The 22,315-nt window shown below is 40.1% G+C and overlaps 2 protein-coding genes across 2 annotated transcripts in view; one reads left to right on the plus strand and one right to left on the minus strand.

Annotated features, from left to right (window-relative positions):
- LOC146661782 (uncharacterized) overlaps positions 1–22,315 on the plus strand; it is a 517,204-nt gene that overhangs the window by 427,855 nt on the left and 67,034 nt on the right. The window lies entirely within an intron of this gene.
- LOC146661802 (uncharacterized) lies at positions 1,230–6,064 on the minus strand. Its single transcript, XM_085418293.1, has 4 exons — positions 6,000–6,064; positions 2,278–2,401; positions 1,637–1,831; positions 1,230–1,493 (listed from the first exon to the last, which is right to left on the minus strand). Exons 1-4 carry the CDS (start codon positions 6,062–6,064, stop codon positions 1,230–1,232), a joined length of 648 nt encoding a protein of 215 aa, XP_085274419.1.

Raw genomic sequence — 22,315 nt, forward strand, 5'->3', positions numbered from 1 at the left:
TCTTTTATCACACACCTGGTGTGTGAGCTGTCGACAGGCGAACAACGTGGACTGGTCACGGAGATGGGACAAGATGGAGGCGCTCCGGCTCCGAAGGACCAAGAAATGTTGGGGGAAAACTCTGCAAAAGACCCAGGAGAAATAAAGACACAATGAGACAGAATTACTTTTGATGCTTTAACGTGCACACGGGTAAGCTGTTAAAAACAACTCACACCGTGAACAGAGGCTTGGCACTTTTTATAGGAAAGACAGTGAGAACAGGATAAGAAAATAATAAACAGATAAAATAAACAACTCCATATGTGGCGCTAGTCTCGTCAGCAGAGAGCTGGGAGAAAGCTGTGAGAGATAAAACAATCTAAAACAATATGTTCCAAAACAATATGTCTTCGCTGGGAAAGTCTAAAAGGATAATTCTAAACGAATCTAACCATAGACAAAGGGCAGAGAAAAGGCATCTTTGTACATTTAAAAGAAGGTAAAGAAACATAGAATCATTTTCCACTAACATGCACTAATCCCCAGGCTCCCAGCATAACATACAGTCCAACACAAACTCCACAAACTGTCTTGCTTCAGCTGACTTTCCTTCACCTTCTCTCCAAACAATCTGTTGTGCTCTTTTCAGCACAAAGCCACACTCCTGCTCACTGATCCTCACCTCTTTTTAACCTAGTCTCAGCAACTTTGTCCCATAGCTCGCACATCCTTTCCACCTCCATCTTTCTTCCCAGCCAACTGATACATACCTTTTCTCCTTCCTTAAAAGCCAGCCTAAGAAATACCATTTTATAAACGCCCCATAAATGAAACTGCCATTTTCAAAAATCGTATCATCCAAATTCATGCAGCGTGGCTAAATTAAGAATGAATTACAAACCCGAGCTTCCTTGCTAACATGAGTAACAGCTAAACACTATCATAGTGGAGTGTAAAATTACTGCTAAAATAGCTCATATGAACCCTGATACTGGACTTTGTATTTATCAAAACAAATGATCTGATATTACAAAGAAAACTAATGATTGCTTTTTACAGTATTAGCCCAGAGTGATGTAAGGCAGGGTGGTTAGTCAGCCATAACCTGCTGACAACTTGTATCTGGTAGCTTTTTCACATCCTGATCAATGTTGTTGTCAAGTGTGTCTCATATACACTATTATCTCAGTCACAGTACAGCATGCATGAATCACAGTAGATACACAGTAATGCAAAACAGCAGGCAGTCATGTATGTGTCGTCACTGTTTTGACTGAGGCTAGCTCATACATGGAATGCAAGAAAATGCTGCATGTGTGTGCAGATCCACACATGCACTGCTTAAACTTCCCTAGTTTAACAAATGGTGAGCAACAAACAGAAGTTTTCAACATGTTTAAAGATGCTTCTATCCCCCCGCCCGCTGTACCTCCTCCTTCTCGCTGAGACTTCAAGACAAACCGTTCTGCTGCTGACAAGGCCACTGATACTGTTTTGTCCCTCTCTGGACCCTGTAGACCAGCGCAACCACAGAGAAATAAATCAGAGGAATAAAATGCAAATGATATTGCTTACACTGAACAGCAACACCCAGGTGAGGATTATCTAATGCCAAATTTTCCAAACAATGAACAAACCGTGCCCTTTGTCTCACCATGTCTAGAGTGTAGAGGTCAGCCAATGTCGCTCGGATCTGCTGCACAGCTTGAGGCTGGTCTGGGAAGAATCTGTCCAGGACTCCAGGTCTGGGGAGCACTTGCTGAACCTTCTTGGTACCAGCCAGGTGAGCGCTGATATCTGGACACTTCACAGCTCGAGAGCGCTCCATGAGGAGACGAGCATCCCAGCTCTGCAATGGAAAACAGACAATGAATTCTCTGCTTTTTATCATTAGATGTATTTCTGTATTAAAAAATTCCGTTTATTGGGCCACTTTGTGCTGGAAGAATTTTTCCAGCATAAAATAGCCTCTATCATTTCACTAACTAACTTATTTCACTGCTGCTAATGACGTTTCACAAACTGTCACAGGTTTTTTAGCTTCGTTCGTATAAACTTTCTTGTGGTTGAGATTCCCGAGAAAACAGCCAGCACACTGAGCAGCAGAGGGTGACAACAGTTGGTTTCAACAAAAAAACGGCATCAAAAAAGTCACGGTCATCAGAGCAACATCAGAGAAACAATAAAGTCTAACCATGGAAGGCTTTTTTAAGTATGTGCATAAAAACACAAACACAAAGAACATCAACAATGAGCACCTTTCTTTTTGCTGAAAGTGATATAGCTTTCTGTTACCATCAACTGAAACCGCCAACATTTCAGGTGTGCATGCTGGGCAGCTGAAGCTGACATCACAGCACAGCTGCTCTTCCTCATCCAGAAAGCTGTGCTGCAGTGCATCGCTTTTGGCACGCCCAGTCTGTATGTACAGAAACATAACAGAGGAGTAAATATTTGCATCTGCTTATTGAAAAACAATATCAAAGAAATACTTCACTCAGCCTTCCCCCACACTTGCAGTTGCTTGCAAAAGTATTCGCCCCCTCAGATCTGTGGCAAGATCTGAAACTGCTGTTCACAAACGCTGTCCATCTAATCTGACTGAGCTGGAGCTGTTTTGCAAAGAAGAATGGGCAAAGATTTCAGTCTCTAGATGTGCAAAGCTGGTAGAGACAGACCCTAAAAGACTGGCAGCTGTAACTGCAGCAAAAGGTGGTTCTACAAAGTATTGAGTCAGGGGGCTGAATAATTACGCACACCCCACTTTGCAGTTATTTATTTGTAAAAAATGTTTGGAATCATGTATGATTTTCCTTCCACTTCTCACGTGTGCACCACTTTGTGTTGGTCTTTCACGTGGAAGTCCAATAAAATTGATTCATGTTTGTGGCTGTAATGTGACAAAATGTGGAAAAGTTCAAGGGGGCCGAATACTTTTGCAAGCCACTGTAGTACCACGCTCCAACAGTTTTGCAAAAGCTTCCCTGGAGAATCATGGAGAAAATACTTTTAGTTCCAGGAAGGAGCTCAAGAGGTCTAAAGTGTAAAGAGTAGACATGTTGACAGATGCTGGCCAATATCCACTCCTAACCAGGTCCTTTAAATCAGGGCTGCACTGCTGCTGCCATGTTTGACATCTGTGTATCGCCTGGTGCACATCATAACGTCCTTGGACCAAAAAGAAAAAGAAACAACATGAATAATACACCACTGCCTTCACAGATGACTTCTGTTAAAGCAATACCATGTTCTGATTGTACAGCAAGGGCAGAAAACATGCTCCATCACACTATGTTCAAATCCGTCACAGAAACCTAAATAGCAGGTTGCTGTTTACTATTAATGTCGATTAAAATCACGATTTTTCCTGCTGATACTGTGAAGTTTACGCAACCCACAGGAGCAGTTTCAAAGCTTTACTGTTGGCAGAATGCGAGCTACCAAGAAAGAGAAAACCACTTAAATAGATTCTTTCTAACTGGCTGTAGACACATATGAAAACCAAAATTGAGTGAATCTCATGAGGAAATATCTTGTATATTGGTGCAATTTTGACCGTCCACTCTAATAATACATGTGGTTGGAGGAATGGCTTTAAAAACATCAATAACACTTTCTCTGCTGTGGAGTGGCTGATGTTCGTGATGTAGAACATCACAATCCCCACAGAACCATTCCTCTGGAAGACACTCTCTGCACATAGACAGGACTTTGAACAAATTCAGCAAAATTTGAATAACTGAAAGTAGTATGCACTCAGATCCAGCCACTCTTGACAAAGGTAGCAGCTTCTATTTTGATATTATAGCTCCGGGTGGCTCAGTGTGCTTCACTATGAGCTGACGGTTAAAAGGACATTTGTCAAACTCATGTGGTTTTATAATTATTAAACTTCTCACACGCTCAAAGACATAAATGTCAGCCAACAAGGCATCGCTCATCAAGCTTAGCTCCATAGAAATGTATGTTATTGACACTTAATAACAGCAGGGTGAAGACAGTGGCAACACAGAGGATGGCCAACAGCTTCTGTGTCAGTGAGACATTTCAGCTGGTGTGGCCGTGCTTCTTTCCAGCACTCAGCAGCTTTCTGCTGCCAAAAGGACCGTGACACTGCCCTACTTCTTTGAGCCTCCGGAGAACGACATCAATCCAAAACAGCAGACAGCCTTTTCAAATACTTTTCTCTAAAGAATGCAAATATCAAGTATTCTTGCTCCCCTTTCTTTCTGATAATGTCACTTTTACAAATCCTGTCCCATCAGCTCTCATGGCTGGTTTGGCTTTGAGGGTCGGGGAGGACAAAAAGCTATTAAAGACCTTTTGATCTGCAGTCCAGTTCTCCTCTAAAGTATTAAGGATGAAGCAACAGTGCTCCTCTTTGCTATTCTGAAATGTGTGTTAAACACAGTGTAGAAGGTAAGTAGAAGCTTACACAGCACCATCAGCCATCATGCTAAATTTGCATCTTCAAAAGTCAATGCAGCCAGACTCACACCTGATTAGAAATGTTCAGGAGACACTGTTGAATGTTTAGTGTTAACTTAAATCACTCATCATTTACAGTATTACAGAGTTCAGGGTTATGGGTTAGCACTATCATGTTACCTGTAACTGTATTAACTATGGTAGTAACTTAACTAGCAGTGTTGGTCAAGTTACTTACTTCCCCCAAAAGTAATCCCCTTACTTTACTGATTACTTATTTTCAAAAGTAATTAATTACTTAGTTACTTTTTAAAAACATGATTTATGACCTGAATAGGTAATAACGCAATAGATCTTTCAGCCCAATTCTACTTTTTCTGCATCATCCATCATACAAAATGTAATCAAATAGAAAAGTCTGTTTTTAAAACTTGTTTTATTAGTTTGAATCTTTTTACTTTATGCATCAAGCAAAAATTAAATTATATGCAACATTCTGACTAGAAGAAATTTGTGGAGGAATCCGCGAGTCTCTCTGTGAATTTCCAATCCCGTAGTAACGTACTCGGTGCTTGCTCTGAAGTTAAGGGTTTTTTTCACTGTAAAAAGAAAGTTTCTAAAAGTTTTTGTCACTTTTTACGGAATCAAACTCAAAGTAAGCTCAGTACTTCCACGCTTTAAACGCTGCACGGTCATACTCTCTCTGCACTCCTCCATAGATTATCCATTCTTGATCTGCACACAGCTGTTATTGTCATGAGGCACTCTGGCCAAAAATTTTTCAGTAACGCAGTAACGCAGCGTGCTTACGGGAAAGTAACAGTAATCTAATTACCTTTTTGCAATAGTAATCCCTTACATTACTCGTTACTTGAAAAAGTAATCGTGTTACTGCCCATCTCTGGCTGTGAAACACTAATAAAAAATGATTAACTCAAGTTTTTGCTGCTAAAGTTGGTTCCATCAGCTGCTGAATCACAGGATGTACTTGGTTATAGTCATTTGTGCATTTTGGGTTGCTTTAAATAAATAATGATGTGTTGTAATCATCCAGATCTAGAAGCTTAAACTGCTTTTTCACGTGTCTGTAAATGAATTTCTTTCTTATCATTGGTGTGGGCTGACACTTGACACTCTGTGGCTCCTGATTTGTCTGTTGTCAAGGTCTCACCTCAGTGTGATTCCTCACGTTTTGTCATGATTAAAGGATGAATGGGAACACAGCTTCAGTCACTGTGTTCACTTCCTGATATGTCAGAACTGTGCTCACATCACTCACTTTTTTAACAACATGACACACTGCTGTAAACAGTGTGTCACGTTACTTGAAAAAAGTAATCGGATTACAGTAACGCGTGGGCAGTTAATGTCTCTGTTAACTAGTCATGATAGAAGCCAATATTTCTGTCCTAACATGGTCGGAATATGTTTGACTACAAGCTAACATTTACAGCATGACTTTAAGCTAGCACCATAAAGACGGTAAAAGACACTGTAATATGTAGAAATGCATGTGAAAAGTGTTATATTAGCAGTGGTTGTGCTACTCCACACAGCCACTTTAACATTACTGACACTGTATTTCTTACCTGTAAACAGCGGGTCTTGTGTGATAAAAGCTTGTGCAGAAAGTAGCAGGTGTAGACTGGTCCATAGCACTGTGTGAAGTGATAAGATGTGAAAGGACATATATAGGGTACCTTAAAGGGCGGCTTAAAAGTGTTTCCCTGAGCTTTTACTTGCAGCTTGATATCTAAATAAATGTAAATAAATATGAATGAAAAAAAAAAGCGGGAAAAAGGAGGAGCCCGGAGCTTCGTCTTTCGCTCGGCCTACCCCGCTATAGCAGACGGACCGTCAGAGACTCGAACTTGGCCGTTAAACTCTGGGGTCTGAATGCTGGCCTCTTAAGGCTGCGCACCACACAGCCGGCCAGAAGAAAATAGAAAAAAAAGGACATTTATCTTCTGTTGTTCAACAATTTTTTTTTCGTTTTTTTAAATCTATTTAGCTTGTTGTGCAGCATTGTTCCACACAAATGACACATGGAAACCTAGCTATTTTTTTATTGGCTTTCACAAAATGGGACTGCCAATGTTGGAGGTGTTACTGCAAAGTCTTCCTGCTAGCCGGAAACCTGCTGGCGGCGCCACTATGTTCTCAGCACACTCTTCAGCGTCAGCTTTGTTGCCTGTTTTCGGCACACCTACCTAGTCCCACTCATCCACTTTATCTGCTCATGGCAGATTTACCCACACTGAGCACTCCTTGGATTAAGGTAAATTGAAGCAGGTCATTATAAAAAAGACACACAGTTTATCATCTTATCCTTGTGCAACACCTAAAAGCACTCTGTTCATTTGTTTGCTAGATTAGCCGCTAGCATACACACACTGCGTTAGAGGCTTGTTGCTACCTAGTTAGCGATGCTACACACCTGTTACTGTGTATTTTTCAATGATTCAGCACTCCTTGGATTTTTAGACAGTAATGAGATCATGTGCACACTCCACAGAGGTCCAGAGTCCAAATGTGACCTCTAGCACCAAACGCTTGCTGCAGTTCTTGGTGTCAGAGGTGACACATAAGGTATCGGGTTTCTGTGCGATTACTTTTTCATATAGGACCAAGTATGTTTGGATAGCGTTTTGCCCTTGAAAACTGCCGTTGAATATTAGACATTGTTGTCTAATGTTATAAATGTATTGATGTGAAAGGTGTAAGTGTGACAAATATGGAATAAGATAGGAAATCAGAAAGGAGGCAAATACTTGTTCACAGGGCTATAGTCTGTAAATGGTCTTTTGGCTATAGTAGATCTTTTACTTGTTCATTTTTTAATTGTTTGTTTAAAATAGTTTTCTCTAGGTTAAGGCGTACGGACCAGTTGGAAAACCCACTGAGTTCACAGTTGATGCCAAGCAAGGAGGAAAAGCTCCTCTGAAAATTATAGCCCATGAATATCTGGCTTTGTATATGATCACAAATATGTTAAATATATTGCATGTACCGTATTTTTCGGATTATGGGTCACACTTAAAATCCTTTTTCTCAATAATCGACAGTGCGCCTTCTTAAATCTGATAGAACTAATCCCTTTTCTTCTGCACAGGATGTTGAAGGTAATTCTGTGGATGTCCAGGTTAAGGATAATGGCAACAGCACCTGCACCTACACCACACGCAAGCCTGTGAAGCACACTGTGATGGTCTCCTGGGGAGACGTTAACATCCCTGAGTAGGGATGGGTATCGTTTAGGTTTTATCCGATACCGGTGCCAAACCGGTACTTTTGAAACGGTGCCGGTGCTTAAACGGTACTCAAACCGGTGCTTAAAGAATGAAGAACACAAACTTTGTCCAAAAACCTCTCGTGTTCAGCATTGGTCTTACGCCTTTATTTATACCTTCATGGTACATGGTGAAACACACAGATAAAGCAGGAACTTAACTGCACGCCCTTCACTCGTGGGTGGAGAACATGCAGTTCCAGGAACTTAATCTAACAATAACAGCTGGTTTTCACAACTTATTGTGGTTAATGCTTTGTACGCTATCTATAAATTCAAATTCAAATTTTATTTGTCACATACACAGTCATACACAGTACGATATGTAGTGAAATGCTTGGATAACTGCTCGTGACCTAAAGAAAACAAAAAAGGAAAAGGCTATGAATAAGATAGGAAATAAATATGAAAAATTAAAAGGGTAAATTTAACTAGGAAGGAATAAAATATAAATTAAGGTTAAAAATGAAATAACTGTACAACACACTGGGAAAGAATAAGATAAAATATATAAATTAAATTGAAAAATGGCAAACCTTCTGTTGCTATGTGCTGATAACTAGAATATGCTTAAAGAAACTGACAGAAAAACAACTGCTTTATATGTGCTGGGAGTCAGGGAGTGTGCTCTCATGATAATTAAGTTTTGCACGTTCCTCTGACTGCTACAAGCATAAGGGAAATTTAAACATAATACACTCATATTTATTTCGCTGAAGGCATATATTCATAAAAGATAAAAATACTGTAACACAGATCGTTGAGCAGATCGTGTGTTGATCTGAGTCCTGTGATTTCCAGTAGTGATTTATTCCCATAACAAAATCAAATTGTCCTCTGCTGCTGTGTTGTTGCACAATGAAAATGATGGAGGTTTCAGAAACAGTCCGAACCTGGTTACTGTCTCAGATATGACGCTAGTCTTATCCTGCCTGCTTCTGTGTGTATATATGTAATATGCATATCCACATAATTATGGATTATTACAATTATGATATTTAATAAACACACACTGTGTTTTAAAGAACATACATTAAGAAACTGATTGTATTAAATTTTTATTTCAAATAAATTTCATTATATTTATAGTCATCATTTTATTATAGATTAAGTGCAAGAGTTGTTAAGTGTGGATAAATAAATAATAGTTTATTGCAATAGCAAATTGCGCCTTGGAGTCCTGAGGCACTGTGCAGGGCAACTAGGAAGTGTGTTCTGGACTCACTGTTAGTATCCACTGATTTAGTCACTGATCAACCTTCAGTCACGTAGGAGGACAGAGCTTCATGTTTATGGGATTAATGTGCAGTTTCATTGAATCCGTATTTATCTGTAAACAGGGTTCACACGGGTGCTTGAAATATGTGATCTTCGGTGCAGTTTTCCTGTTTTGTGGGGAAGAAAGGCTTTTTAAGCCAACCTAAGATGATTCGTTTTCATTTTCACATGGTCTTAGTGAGGTGATGCAAAGTGAAACATGCTTTCTGTGGGTTCTTTTGGCCATGTGCTGGGAAAGCTTGAACATGGACCTTGAAAGTGCTTAAAAAGTGCTTGAATTAGAGCCAGAAAAAAGCGTATGAACCCTTGATTTGGAGGTGTTGGAGTCTGAAACCATGTGATGACTGTAAGCTCTGTGATTTATTACCTGATGGACCAGCAACACCTTCACTGTGTTTAAATGAGAATGAATCCAGCTTTACTTTAATATAGACGGCAGTGTGCAAAAGTCTTGTGCCCTCGTTTCTTTACATTTTGCAGGAGAATTGGAAACGGGTGCAGCAATTTTTGTAGATCGGACTGCGTAGTTGTGAACTGAGTTTTGTAACTTTGTAAACCGAAAGATCAGAAAATTTCTAGTCATTCACATTTATTTAATGGGCTAAATTAAGTTTTGTCTTCAGGTCCTGGGATAATGGAAGGCGGGAGGGATTTGCTCAGATTAAACGGTTCTTCTTTCTAAACAAAAAGCGTGCAGATTCTGGTTTCGTTGTGTAGAATAAAATAAAAAAAAATGTTTTGACCTGGTTTAAAAACGTAAACAAATGGAGAAATGTGCTTATGGACGTAGATCCATCGATTATTCACTTTATTCAGTAATATGTGGCCTCATTAGTAAAGAACTGACCTGCCTTATGTACTGTAAAGCACATGTACATATATTTCAGGATCACTGTAACCTCAGTGGCTTGAAATAAACTTTATTTTGGAGTTACATATTTTGATTTTGGGCAGTTTTCTTTACGAAACAACTGTTTCTGGTCATTCACATTTATTTAATATGCTAAATTAAGTTTTGGGCATGTGTGGCACCATGATATAGATGAATACATGAAAATTGCAGCCCCCCCCCCCCCCATTTTATTTTTATGCTTCATGCTTCCTTTTGGGAAAAACTACTGTTAGTGTTTATTTTGCTGCAATATAAGTTCCGCCAGCAGAGGGCGGTCGAGTCTACGGTAGTGCAAAGTCTACGCTGACTGTAGACGGTTACGTCGTTTTCATTGGCCCGGAGTCTACGGTGAGCGTAGACACTGTAGACTCGGGCCAATGGGAGCGCCGAATCCCACTGTAGACGACCAATCGTCTGCTCGGCGGAAGTTGCGTCACCAAAACAACAACATACGGCGGTACAGCGAAGAAGCCGGCAAGTCCGCTATTCTTTATGGAAACTAGCATTTCTTTTATGTTTACAGTAAGTTATCGACTCTAAGACGCTCCTGGATTTAGCTGGAAGTACACGACGCCACGCTGAATACATAATTTAACCTTTTTTAACTCCATTTTATAGTCTTGGTATGGCGACACCGACGATTCGGGTAGTTAATCCAGATGCCCCTGCACATCGTCAGCAGGCGCTACTTATGGCAACCAAAGAGGCACGTTACTCTCGGGTGAGAAGTACGGTCTTCCCCAAACCTCCACAGGAGCTGCTCAGCCAAGTCACTGCCTTGACTCACGCAGAGAAGCTTCTTCAAGCCGAGGGTATCCACGCGCCTTTAAGTCAACAGTGCCTGGGAAAGCTGGTGGTGCCATTTGATCTTTACAATTGATCTTTTAAAAAACATTACAGTCAGAATCAAGTTCACTGATTGATTGTAGTGCTGTCTTTGTGTTTTACTGATTGCTTGCAGTGTTGTCCTTGTGTTTCACCATTTCATTTATTTTAATAAAGTGTTTTGTATTACAGTAACAGTGAGTTGTGGAATAACTTAATGAATGAATGACTTGGACTTACTGACCTTCTTTGAATCAGCATCACTATAGTCCAAAAGGCACTGACAAAACATACAAGCATAAATAAATAAAATCTATAGAAAGACAAACATGTTGTATATTTTTTTATTAAGTTACACACAAATAGCATACTCTGCCAACAGGTTTAAAAGACACAAATATGAAGAAACATAACAGACCTGAACCAAAGAAGCAATGTGTACAAGCAGGTGGCAAAGTCAAGTTCATAAAGTATTTGTACAACACATGTCTCTGCAAGAGCTTCAGTGTTTACTGGAATTGATTCTGAAACACTAACAGAGCTATTATCTATCTGTTATGTCAGTCAAATTTCCCATGATGCTCTTGGTTGAGATCTGGTGACTGTGAAAGCCATGGTATATGATCACACCATTTTCATAATCAACTATTCACTGACACTTCTTCAAATACTTTGTCACAGGACAAACATAATCTGTCATAGCAAAAGTGCACCCTAACATGGCAGCAAAGTGCAATGTCTCCCCATCTGGGGGTCAAGAGTTCAGGGTATGCCTTTAATTTCTTGCCTGTCTGTAAATGACAGTACAATGGCATGAATAATTCTTCACATTTTACCAGTATAAAAGTAAAACAATTACATGGTCTCATGGGGGCAACATAAAAGACTCCTCTTATGGATAGTCATTGCACATCATAATAACACAGAAGAAAAGAGAGCTATTTGTTTTCAATTGCTGTTGATTTCAGGGGACTTTCCAAACTGTTTTGGTTCAAAAGAGCCAAAGGATAATCATCATCACTATTGGCATAACAACTAGATGCTTTAATTGTATGTGCACTGATAATGCTTACTGTCCTGTCATTGTAAACCAGTCAAAATACATAAATAACACATTGTGAACATGGTGAAGACCACAGACAGCAGTACAGGTGTCAGGTGGGATAAAGGAGATGGAAACATCACCTGATGAAGAAAAAACAGACAACAGACTGAATGAATGAAAGAACGCTTCTTCATTGCACATTTTCCACCAATCACAAGCCTCTCCTTTCACTCTAGACTTTTGACCAATCACCAATCAGGATGAATTGCACTACTGTACTGTGCATCCCCATTCGCGGTGTCTCGCTAGAAGAGTAGTGCAGAGCTGGCGCACCAGGTAGTTCCTGATACCTCCTGTTTCTCTGTTTTTACAGGTATGCTGGGTTCCAAATAATACATATGCGATAGACAACAGTAGCAATCGATCATAAACGTAAAAGCGAGAGAGCCAATTCACGAGCTTGAGGGTTGATAACGGTGAATCGCCACCAGGTGTTGCAAAATTCACCTTTGTTAGAGGGAAGTCACCTTTGTTAAATAGCAAAGTATTTAAAAATGAATTTCATTATGTATGATCTGAGCATGCGCAGAATGATCCACAGCGCTCTTTGATCCTTTTTAAAAAAATTATTATTAAACTTTATTGAGAAACAGTATACAGAACGTGTATACAACCAGAGCAAAATTAACATATGCCAGGGGGTGTAATACAAAGAATTCATTCAAATATTTTGTAATTACTACAAATGGTAATAGTTTTCATAGCATTTTGTTAAGTAATCCACAAACCAATTTTATGTAACATAAAACATCATTATAGTAATATTTAAAATTAGGTTTTTGGTTACTGTATTTGTGAAAATAAAATTTAGCTAAGATAAAAAGTTTATTATAAAGTAAACATCTTTTTTTTGTAGCAAAATCCAAAACATTGAGACCACCGTGTTCATAGTCATTCATCACTACACTCTTTCTGATGTAATGTCCCGTTTTTCCAGAGGAAGTTGAAGAGCATTCGGTCAATATCCTTACAAGTTTTGCCGTGCAGAGAAATCGCTGCATAAGTCAGTCGAGACAGACCTTCTGCTTTTGAGAGCAATACCCTTCCTCTTAAACTTAAATCTCTCTGCAACCATTGATTTAAATTGGTTTGAGATTTTTTAATAATTGGGGGAAAATTTAGTGAAATTCTGTCTTTTGGATCTTTGCAGATAATCAGACCTAAATATGTTGCTTCATTTTTAACTGTTATATTACAAATACTCTGAACATTACACTCTTTGACAGGTAATAACTGACATTTATTTAAGTTTAGGACCAATCCAGACCCTTTTGAGAAATCCTCTATTACACTTAAAGCAATTGGCACTTGGCTAGCATTTTTAAGAAAAATTGTGGTATCATCTGCCAATTGACTGATGACAATCTCTCTGTCTGCTATGTTTATACCCTTCACAGGGCTATTCGAAATATGAGAGGCAAGAATTTGGGTGCAAAGTAAAAAAAGATAAGGGCTAATCGGGCAACCTTGGCGTACACCTCGATTAAGACTAAAACGAGAAGTGGTGCCATTTTTCATTCTAATAGAACTATTAGCATTGGAATACAGAGTTTTGATAGCTCTGCAGAAGATATCACCAAAACCAAATTTCTGAAGTGTAAGAAATATAAATTCATGCTCAATTGAGTCAAAGGCTTTATAGAAGTCCAGGAGAAGGATAAATGAGTCATCAGATATTAATGCTGAGTAGTCCAGAATATCCAAGACGAGTCTAATAAGTCCCTGAGTAAGGCTGGGAGGAAGAGTGCCCCTTTCAATACTTTCATTATAAACCTGCAACAAAAAGGGTGCAAGCTGACAAGAAAATGATTTATAGAATTCAGCCACCAGCCCATCTGTGCCCGGAGATTTGTTGTTTTTAAGAAATTCAATAGATGTCAATATCTCTTTTTCAGTAATTGGACTGTCACAAAAAAGCCTATCAGCACTTTTAATCATTTTAACATTGTTTACAGAGTCAATAAATTGGGTAGCGACCTTTGCGTTATAATTGGATCCATACAACTTTGAGTAGAAATTACAACAAAATTGAGAGATAATTTTTGCATCATCACTGACCGTACCATTTATATTCAATTTATGAATAGTATTGGTTTTAGATCTATGTTTTTCTAAGCGGAAAAAATAAGCAGAATTCTGCTCTCCCTCCTCTATCCACCTTTTTCTTGAACGAACGAAAGCTCCTTCAGCTTTCTGGCGGTAAATCTCATCCAGTTTAGATTGAAAGGACCTAAGATGTAATCTATCCTCTTCCGAGACCTCGTCTGGTGGGAGTTGATATATTGCGGAAATTTGAACAATTAGATTTTCTTCTTCTGCTGCCCTTGACTTAGCTATTTTTGCCCCATACTGTCTCAACATTTTACTTGTCTCAAATTTAAAAATTTCCCAGTTTGTGCTATAGGAATTCTCAATATTAGCCTTGTGTATAAAGTGTTTTAACAGTCGTGTAATTTCAGATTTTACAATTGTATGGCTCAGAAGCGAGCTATTTAATTTCCAATAGGAGGATCTATTAATTGCAATAGTAGGAAAGAGTTGCAGATTAATATATATTGCTCTATGATCCGTAAGTGGAGTTGTAAGGATATTGACCGTAACACTGTCCTTTGATAGACTACTTGATATTAACCAGAAATCAATACGTGATTTCCTTGAACCAGAACGGTTACTCCAGGTAAAAGATATATCATCAGGAAATTTGTCTCTCCAAATATCAGTTACATTAAATTTATCCATAAATGTTTCCAATCTCAAATTATTCCTAAAATGTTGTGCTGGTGGCCATCTGTCTATAGTGTCATTTAGTGAAACATTAAAATCTCCTCCAATTATTAAGTTTGAACTGGGATATTTAGAGAGCCAAAAACTAATCCTTGTATCTAAAGAGTCAATTAAATTATCATTTTCAGGTTTGGTATTATAGCCATATAAATTGACAATTATGAAAATGGAGTGATTGTATTCTACTATCAGACAAATATAATGACCCAAAGAGTCACAATCTGAATGTAGAACAATACCTTCGAAGCTACCTTTGAGAGTTGTGACCCCAGCTGACCTCTCTGTGCCATGCGAATACCAAACATCGTTACCCCACTGAGACTTCCAGAAGTTCACATCAGCAGATACAGAATGGCTTTCTTGGAAAAACAAAAATGACTTTTATATTTCTTAGCAAACAAAAATAAGGCTTTACGTTTACAGATCTGTCTCAACCCCCTGGCATTTAGGGAAACAATAGAAAATGACAATTAAGAAAACAAAAAATAAACAGCTAGAAATTTAAAGAACCAATATTGTGTGCTTAACAAAAAATAAACCTCACTAAGGGACCGAGCATTGCAAGGATGAAAATAACTCGGCAGAAATACACGAAATATTTTTTAGGATACAACTCTGGTGCTGAAACTTAAAGTGTCCTCACACTATAAATGAGGCATAGACTTAATGATCCAAAACGCCAGAAGGATCAATGAAAAACAGCCAACCAAGTCCAAGCAACTGTGCAACATTGTAGGGTCTTTTCCATTCCTTAGCTTCCCCCATATTCACCTCTCATTCTGAAGACGGGAAAACTTCTGTCCCATTAACAAAACCCCGGCATCCAACGTAATAGGCCTTTTTATTTTCTCTGCGAGCCTTCTCGATAATGGGCCACAACTTGCTCCGGCGCTCCCTCTCTTCTCTGGAAAGGTCCTCAGCAAACTTCAAGTCCCGGTTTTCCTTTAAGAATGGAGATGTCTTAGCTGCTTTCCACAGGCTATCTCTGGTTCTGCGGGAGATGAACTGGATGATAATAGGTCTGGGACTGGTGTTGTTTGGGCGTTTGGAGCCGACCCGATGTACGGTGTCAATGGTGTCATAAAGTTGGTTTTTACATTCAGGCAACGTAGCCTGACAAATCTCAACAGCAACCTTCCATGTATCCTCCTGTTGTTCTTCTTTGACACCAAACAGCCTGAGGTTCCACCGTCTGGAATATCGCTCGAGATCTGTGATTCTTTGCTGGTTTTTATCCATACGCTCTTCCTCTTTGGAGATTTTCTGCTCCAATGTGCCCACTCTGCATTTGACATCTTTTATCTCTTCGCATGCAAAGTCCACAGTTTTTCTGATCCCGTCAATCTGTAGTGCAAGGTTATCCATTCTTTCGTTTATTAGTTTTGATAGAGTTTCAACAATATCCACGCTATCTCCCTTTGAATGCATCGCTTTCTTTGGCGCCGGAGACTGGCTGGGTGAGACGGGTAGAGGTGGAAACTCGTCCATTACGTCCTCAGTTATTGGGAGAGGTAGTGAAAGAGCCGTATAGTCATGGCAGTTGTCAAGCAGTGGGTTCACTGACCCGGTTGTTTGGCTAGCATTAGCCTTTAGCAGTAGCTTCGTCTTGGAGCTAGACGAGGGTCTTTTATTGTCACGCTGTGACATTTTATCTCTTAATTGATCAAAATCAGTCCTTTTCTGGCTTAAATACCGTAAAAGCTTCTAAGGTCTGAGTTGACACAGTGTTGCTACCGTATTATAAGGTTACATTTGCTAAGCTCGGCAGTAAGCGTGTACTTACTCGGCCATCTTGGAACGCCCCCCCCCGACCAGGTTTTCACTGTGGGAGAACACACGGGGTGTCACTGTCACTACCCGATCCGTACCGGAAACCCGATCGGTACCCCGCATGCGCGAAAGGTTTCTACTTCCGGTCATAGCGTTTTACGATAGTTAAAGGTCAGAGTATCTGTTAAGATGTTAAGAATAACAAGTATATCTTAAAATGTTTGCAATAATGAAGCATTTCAGTACAATGTAGACAAAAACGAAAAATAAAAAGATAGTTACGGATCAGGACTCCCCGATCCTTACTGCGCATGTGTAAAGTCTGACCGTACAAATCGAGTCTACCCGATCCGTACCGCGCATGTGCAGATGTTTTCTTCTTCTTCTGTTCGTTTAATGGCAGTGTACTCCCCAGTGTACGAGGATACCGCCACCTGCTGACCGAGCGAATAAACCCTATTATAAACTGAATTAACGTCATTACAAACGTGTGTTAAATTTGATTTAGCGATAGTCGAGTGTGTTTATGCTTGTCTGTGAGGAGAGGATTGTTGGAATAGTGATGATTATGATGTGCGCTATCACTGTCAATTGTCAGTAAACACTTCATCTGGCTGCTGAATCTACACGTGAGATATTACAAAGTCTGCATTATTAACTCTGTAATTAGGCGCCATTCTCCTTATTTTACGGCGCTGTTGCTCAATCGGGGGACACTCTCTGTTGAGGAGAAAAGCATGAATTTCTTTGTATACCGATTATTCATTGTTTAAATGTCCCGGGCAGTCGAAAAGGAGGCAGAGCTGTTGAGAAATGCTAGGAGCTAACTGGGCGCTAACCGTATCATTGAGCAACAGCGCCGTAAAATAAGGAGAATGGCGCCTAATTACAGAGTTAATAATGCAGACTTTGTAATATCTCACGTGTAGATTCATCAGCCAGATGAAGTGTTTACTGACAATTGACAGTGATAGCGCACATCATCATCACTATTCCAACAATCCTCTCCTCACAGACAAGCATAAACACACTCGACTATCGCTAAATCAAATTTAACACACGTTTGTAATGACGCTAATTCAGTTTACAATAGGGTTTATTCGCTCGGTCAGCAGGTGGCGGTATCCTCGTACACTGGGGAGTACACTGCCATTAAACGAACAGAAGAAGAAGAAAACATCTGCACATGCGCGGTACGGATCGGGTAGACTCGATTTATACGGTCAGACTTTACACATGCGCAGTAAGGATCGGGGAGTCCTGATCCGTAACTATCTTTTTATTTTTCGTTTTTGTCTACATTGTACTGAAATGCTTCATTATTGCAAACATTTTAAGATATACTTGTTATTCTTAACATCTTAACAGATACTCTGACCTTTAACTATCGTAAAACGCTATGACCGGAAGTAGAAACCTTTCGCGCATGCGGGGTACCGATTGGGTTTCCGGTACGGATCGGGTAGTGACACGGGGTTTCTCACGGAGTTCAGCCATTTTGAGCACTCAGCTTGTGTGCTGATGATGTTCTAGTATTACTTGTTGAATATTAAATGCACTAAAATTAGATGATGGAATAAGTTAATGTTGATCTTAAAGGTCATGAATCTACTTTATTTTGTTACATTTGATGCTCGAGCGGCACTGGATAGATGTCTGTGTGTATTCTTACTGTGCTGATACGTTACCACATACTGTAAAACTACAGCCTGTGGGTTTTTGTATATTCTTTTCATAATTTTATTCTGTACATTGAGTGTAAATAATATATTGCTTCATTGCTATGCAGTGTAAAGCAATGCTCCTTTAATTCAGTTAAAGGGCAATACTGTAAAAAAAAATCTACCATAGTTTATGGTTTATTTCTGATTTCTGATAGAAATGTGCACATTGATGATAGAATAAGCTGATTGTGACTTAAAGATTGCATTCATGATTAAGATGCACTGTATAGACTATAGTTAGAAATTAGAATTAATGTTTTGTGCTTGTTTTGTTATAGCACTTACATTATTTACACATGGCCATGTATATCATTAGAGTGTGAACTGAATTAGTAATAGTCCTGTTGTTTACAGGCCAGGTTTTTTTATGGGATCGTGAGACCTGGATCTCTTCCTGACGAGGAAGATGGCGAACCTTTCCCTTTGAACCGAACCACAGCCATTCTGAGTTGGCCCAGAAGGGCAGGTTGCTCTTCTCTCACGAACAATTGCAACAGTGCGGTAGGACGAAATCGCACCAATCACAAACTTTTGACCTATTGGATTTGACTTGACTTGAACACTGACTATTAAGCCGGCAAGACTGACATATCTGAGCTGAGATAGGATTCTGACTGTTATTATTATTGCTGTCACTGTATTTTATTTTATGTTTTCATTCCTGTTCATGAAATGCTGTTAAATTGTTGCTAAATAGTTTAATACAATTCATAGCAACTTTACCTGTGGCTCCAGTCATTCTTCTCCACGCAACTCACTTCATCCCTCCTACGAATCTAGCTATTGGCCCATTCTCTCCATCTTACTTTAATTTCCCCTACCCTATCCTGTACTTGGCTACAGAAACCTCAAGGCCACTGGATGTTTGAAATTGCTACATGATGATGTGTTTCCCTCTTTATGCACTGAAGCTGGCACGTTCCCTGAGTTTTTCCAGCAAGATGGTGCACCACCACATTATGGGTGCCAGGTCTGAGCATTCCTAGATGAACAGTTTCCTGGAAAGTGGATTGGTCATGTCATGGGCCAGTTGAATGGCCCCCAAGATCTCCCGATCTGACCCCCTTAGACTTTTATCTTTGGGGTCATCTGAAGGCAATTGTCTATGGTGTGAAGATACGAGATGTGCAGCACCTGAAACTATGGATACTGGATGCCTGTGCTGGCATTTCTCCTGCGGTGTTGCTATCAGTGTGTGAAGAGTGGGAGAAGAGGGTTGCATTGACAATCCAACACAATGGGCAGCACATTAACCACTAACCCTCCTATGCAGGGAAAGACACATACACCGGTGGCGAGGCGGCCGCTGATCGACCGGTGGTGGCTAACGTGGAGCTCAATCGTGGATAAGGGAAACCGAAGGCAGGAGAAGCAGGCTGCTGCCGGTCCGAGCGTGAGGTGAACTGAATTTCAGGTAAGAAGTTACGAACTGCACTCTATTTGGGTCAGATATAAACCGAGTTTAGGTGTAGTTTATTTTCGTTGTGCTGACAGTTACAATAACTCGTTCTGCGTGCTAGCTAGCACGACAGCTGTGTGCACCTAAGTTACTGATGTTGAACTTTATGACAGCCTCCCCTGTCATTCTCTCGCCTGTTGAAACTTCAATCATGAAACTGATCAATGATCGGCTTTTCTCTCGTTTGTTCATTGCGCTAAACAACAGCAGCACGGTTAAGCTTGATCAGCTGTTGTTAGAATTCATTTAATTTTAATTTCTAGTATCAGCTGATGTTTGCTGGAGCCACAGCTGTAAAAAAGGGCTGGTCGAAACCAGGAGATGTCCTTACTGAATCATCAGAGCTGAACTGGTGATGGAGAAACAGGTTTACCTTTTAGGTGACATGAATGAGTTGAAGGAAAGTTATCAACTGTTTCTGAGAGACAAATAACACCAAGCTCCTTTTTTTGTGTAGCTGACAGCTGGTAACTGTGCAGGGGCGGATCTAGCAAAGCTTTTGCCAGGGGGCCAGGTAGGGCATTAACAGGGAGAGGGGGACACAAAGATATACTTTTCTTTCTTGCTCTCATATAAAATATTTACCTTTTATTAAATAGTTATCTGAATCTTACAACCAAAGTTTGTATAATAATACACAAGATTGGCTGTAGACCATTGTTAATCATTCAGAACACTGTGTAAAAATAACAAAAAACAAAAAGTGAATGCAAAAGTGCATAAATATTTATTTTACGTGTTTGATGTGTGTGGCAGGGCGTGGTCTGCAGTGCCGCTGCAGGGGAGGTGGACCCACGGGCGTAAAGTCTGTGCTCTCTCGGCTGGTTTTTTTTTGGTGTGTGTTGGGCTGTGAGTTGAAAAGCTACAGCCGGCTGTGTGGGTACACCAACCATGTGTGAAAAGTGGTCCATAACGTAATGCTTCAAAGCGTGTTCATGCAAACATTGTTGGGTCTGCCGTGGTACAATGGGACTTCTGCTCATGAACCTCTGTGCACAGCGTCTGCAAATCGGGGCTGTACGAAGTCACCTCATCTTTACGCAAAACTGTAAGCTGTCATCTGTGAGGCGCGAGCGGTGTTTGTTTTTACCATAGTTCATGGTGGAGAATGGCTGCTCTGCTGAGTTTTGCTCTCTGTAGCCGTATGAATGGCAAACTACACTGATTAGCAGCAGCATAGGCAGACTTAAAAATTTTTCTGAAATTTTCGCTTTCTAGTATTTATTTAATATTTCTTTATGTTATAAAAATGACTTTGAATCCTGATAAAAATTCAAAATCATGGGTTAAAAATGAAAACAAGAGAACTAAGAATGTATTAATATTTGTTGACAGAAAAACAGAAACTGTATATGTGCAACCAAAGTGCCGTTTTAATTCAGATGAAAAAAAAGGGATTTATTCATTCATTGTCCATTCAGGATCTTAAAAATGTGATAATAATAATGAAATAATACAAATAATGTAATAATAAGAATGATGTAATAATAATTAATGTAAATCTAAATAATATTGTCCTTCAGAGAAATAGTTTGTAGTCCTGAAGATGGAGAAGTTTACTCCCGCAGAGCGACTGGGACTGTCTGTGGTCATGATGGTTGAACCTCCAACGACTTTCCCAGCTTAGCCTCAGAGTGCTGCTGCTACTGTAGCAGCCACTCTTCTCCTCTGTACTCGTCAGGACTTGCATTGTCACATCTGGGGAACCCAGGCCCTGCTGGAGAGGAGAGCCTAGTCTGGATGCTGACCTGCTGCCTGTAATTATTAGCCTTTTTCAGGCTCTTGTTACGTTCTGGTCCCGGCAAGTAAATAAACGTAACAAATAGTTTGCCCCACTCACTTCCCACCCACGCACAAACCCCAACAACGACACCTTTTTCAAGTATTTAAGCAGCCATTTATTTTCATCGGCAGTGAGCAATGCCAAAACAATAAACAAAACTCCCTATAAAACAATCCCTACTCTTCCCTACACCAAAATAAAAAGAAGCCAAAACAAAAGACAAGTCACTTAACTAACTATCTAACGAAAAACAGGAGAAAACTTGTTCAACAAAAGAAAACGGCTTCTCACGGCTACTAGGCTGCGACAATGAAAGTTATACAGCAAAGGAACAAAAAGTGACCGCCACTTGTTAACTTATTTACAATTATTTACATGGCAAGGCTAGAGGTACACGTGAATACTCCAGCCTGCACTACAATGACACAACACACAACTCCCTGCTCATGGCAAAAAAAACACACGCGGTTCTCAATGGATGAGGGGATGGCACGGCGGGTGCCCCTTGGAGACCATCTGGGCGGGCTACCGGAAGACGGAAAACTGTGAGCAGGAACCGAAAACACCACTTTGTGTGTCAACACAAACTCATCAGCCCGTATAGCAGCAGCGGCGAGAGTCGTAACCTTCTGTTCATTTAAGTAGGTTACCACAGTGTCTGGTAGTTGGTTTTTAAACTCTTCCAACGTCACCAACTCACCCAGGTCATTCAAGGTTTTTACTGCTGTAGCATGACACCACTTATCAAACAGAGTTTTCTTTTCTCTGGCAAACTCCACATAGGTCTGGTTGGCGGATTTTTTCCCATTCCTAAATCTCTGCCTGTAAGCCTCTGGCACAAGCTCGTAAGCACGCAGGACAGCAGCCTTCACCATATCATAGTCAAAACTGTCCTCCAGAGAAAGAGCGGTGCACACCTCTTGAGCTTTCCCCACCAATCTACATTGGAGTAGAAGAGACCACACATCTTTTGGCCAGTGCAGCGCACCTGCGATA

The sequence above is a fragment of the Rhamphochromis longiceps genome, linkage group LG9 (assembly GCF_057381845.1).
Source record: "Rhamphochromis longiceps isolate RC_006_pf linkage group LG9, R_longiceps_female_GT1.1, whole genome shotgun sequence".
Lineage (NCBI taxonomy): Eukaryota > Metazoa > Chordata > Actinopteri > Cichliformes > Cichlidae > Rhamphochromis > Rhamphochromis longiceps.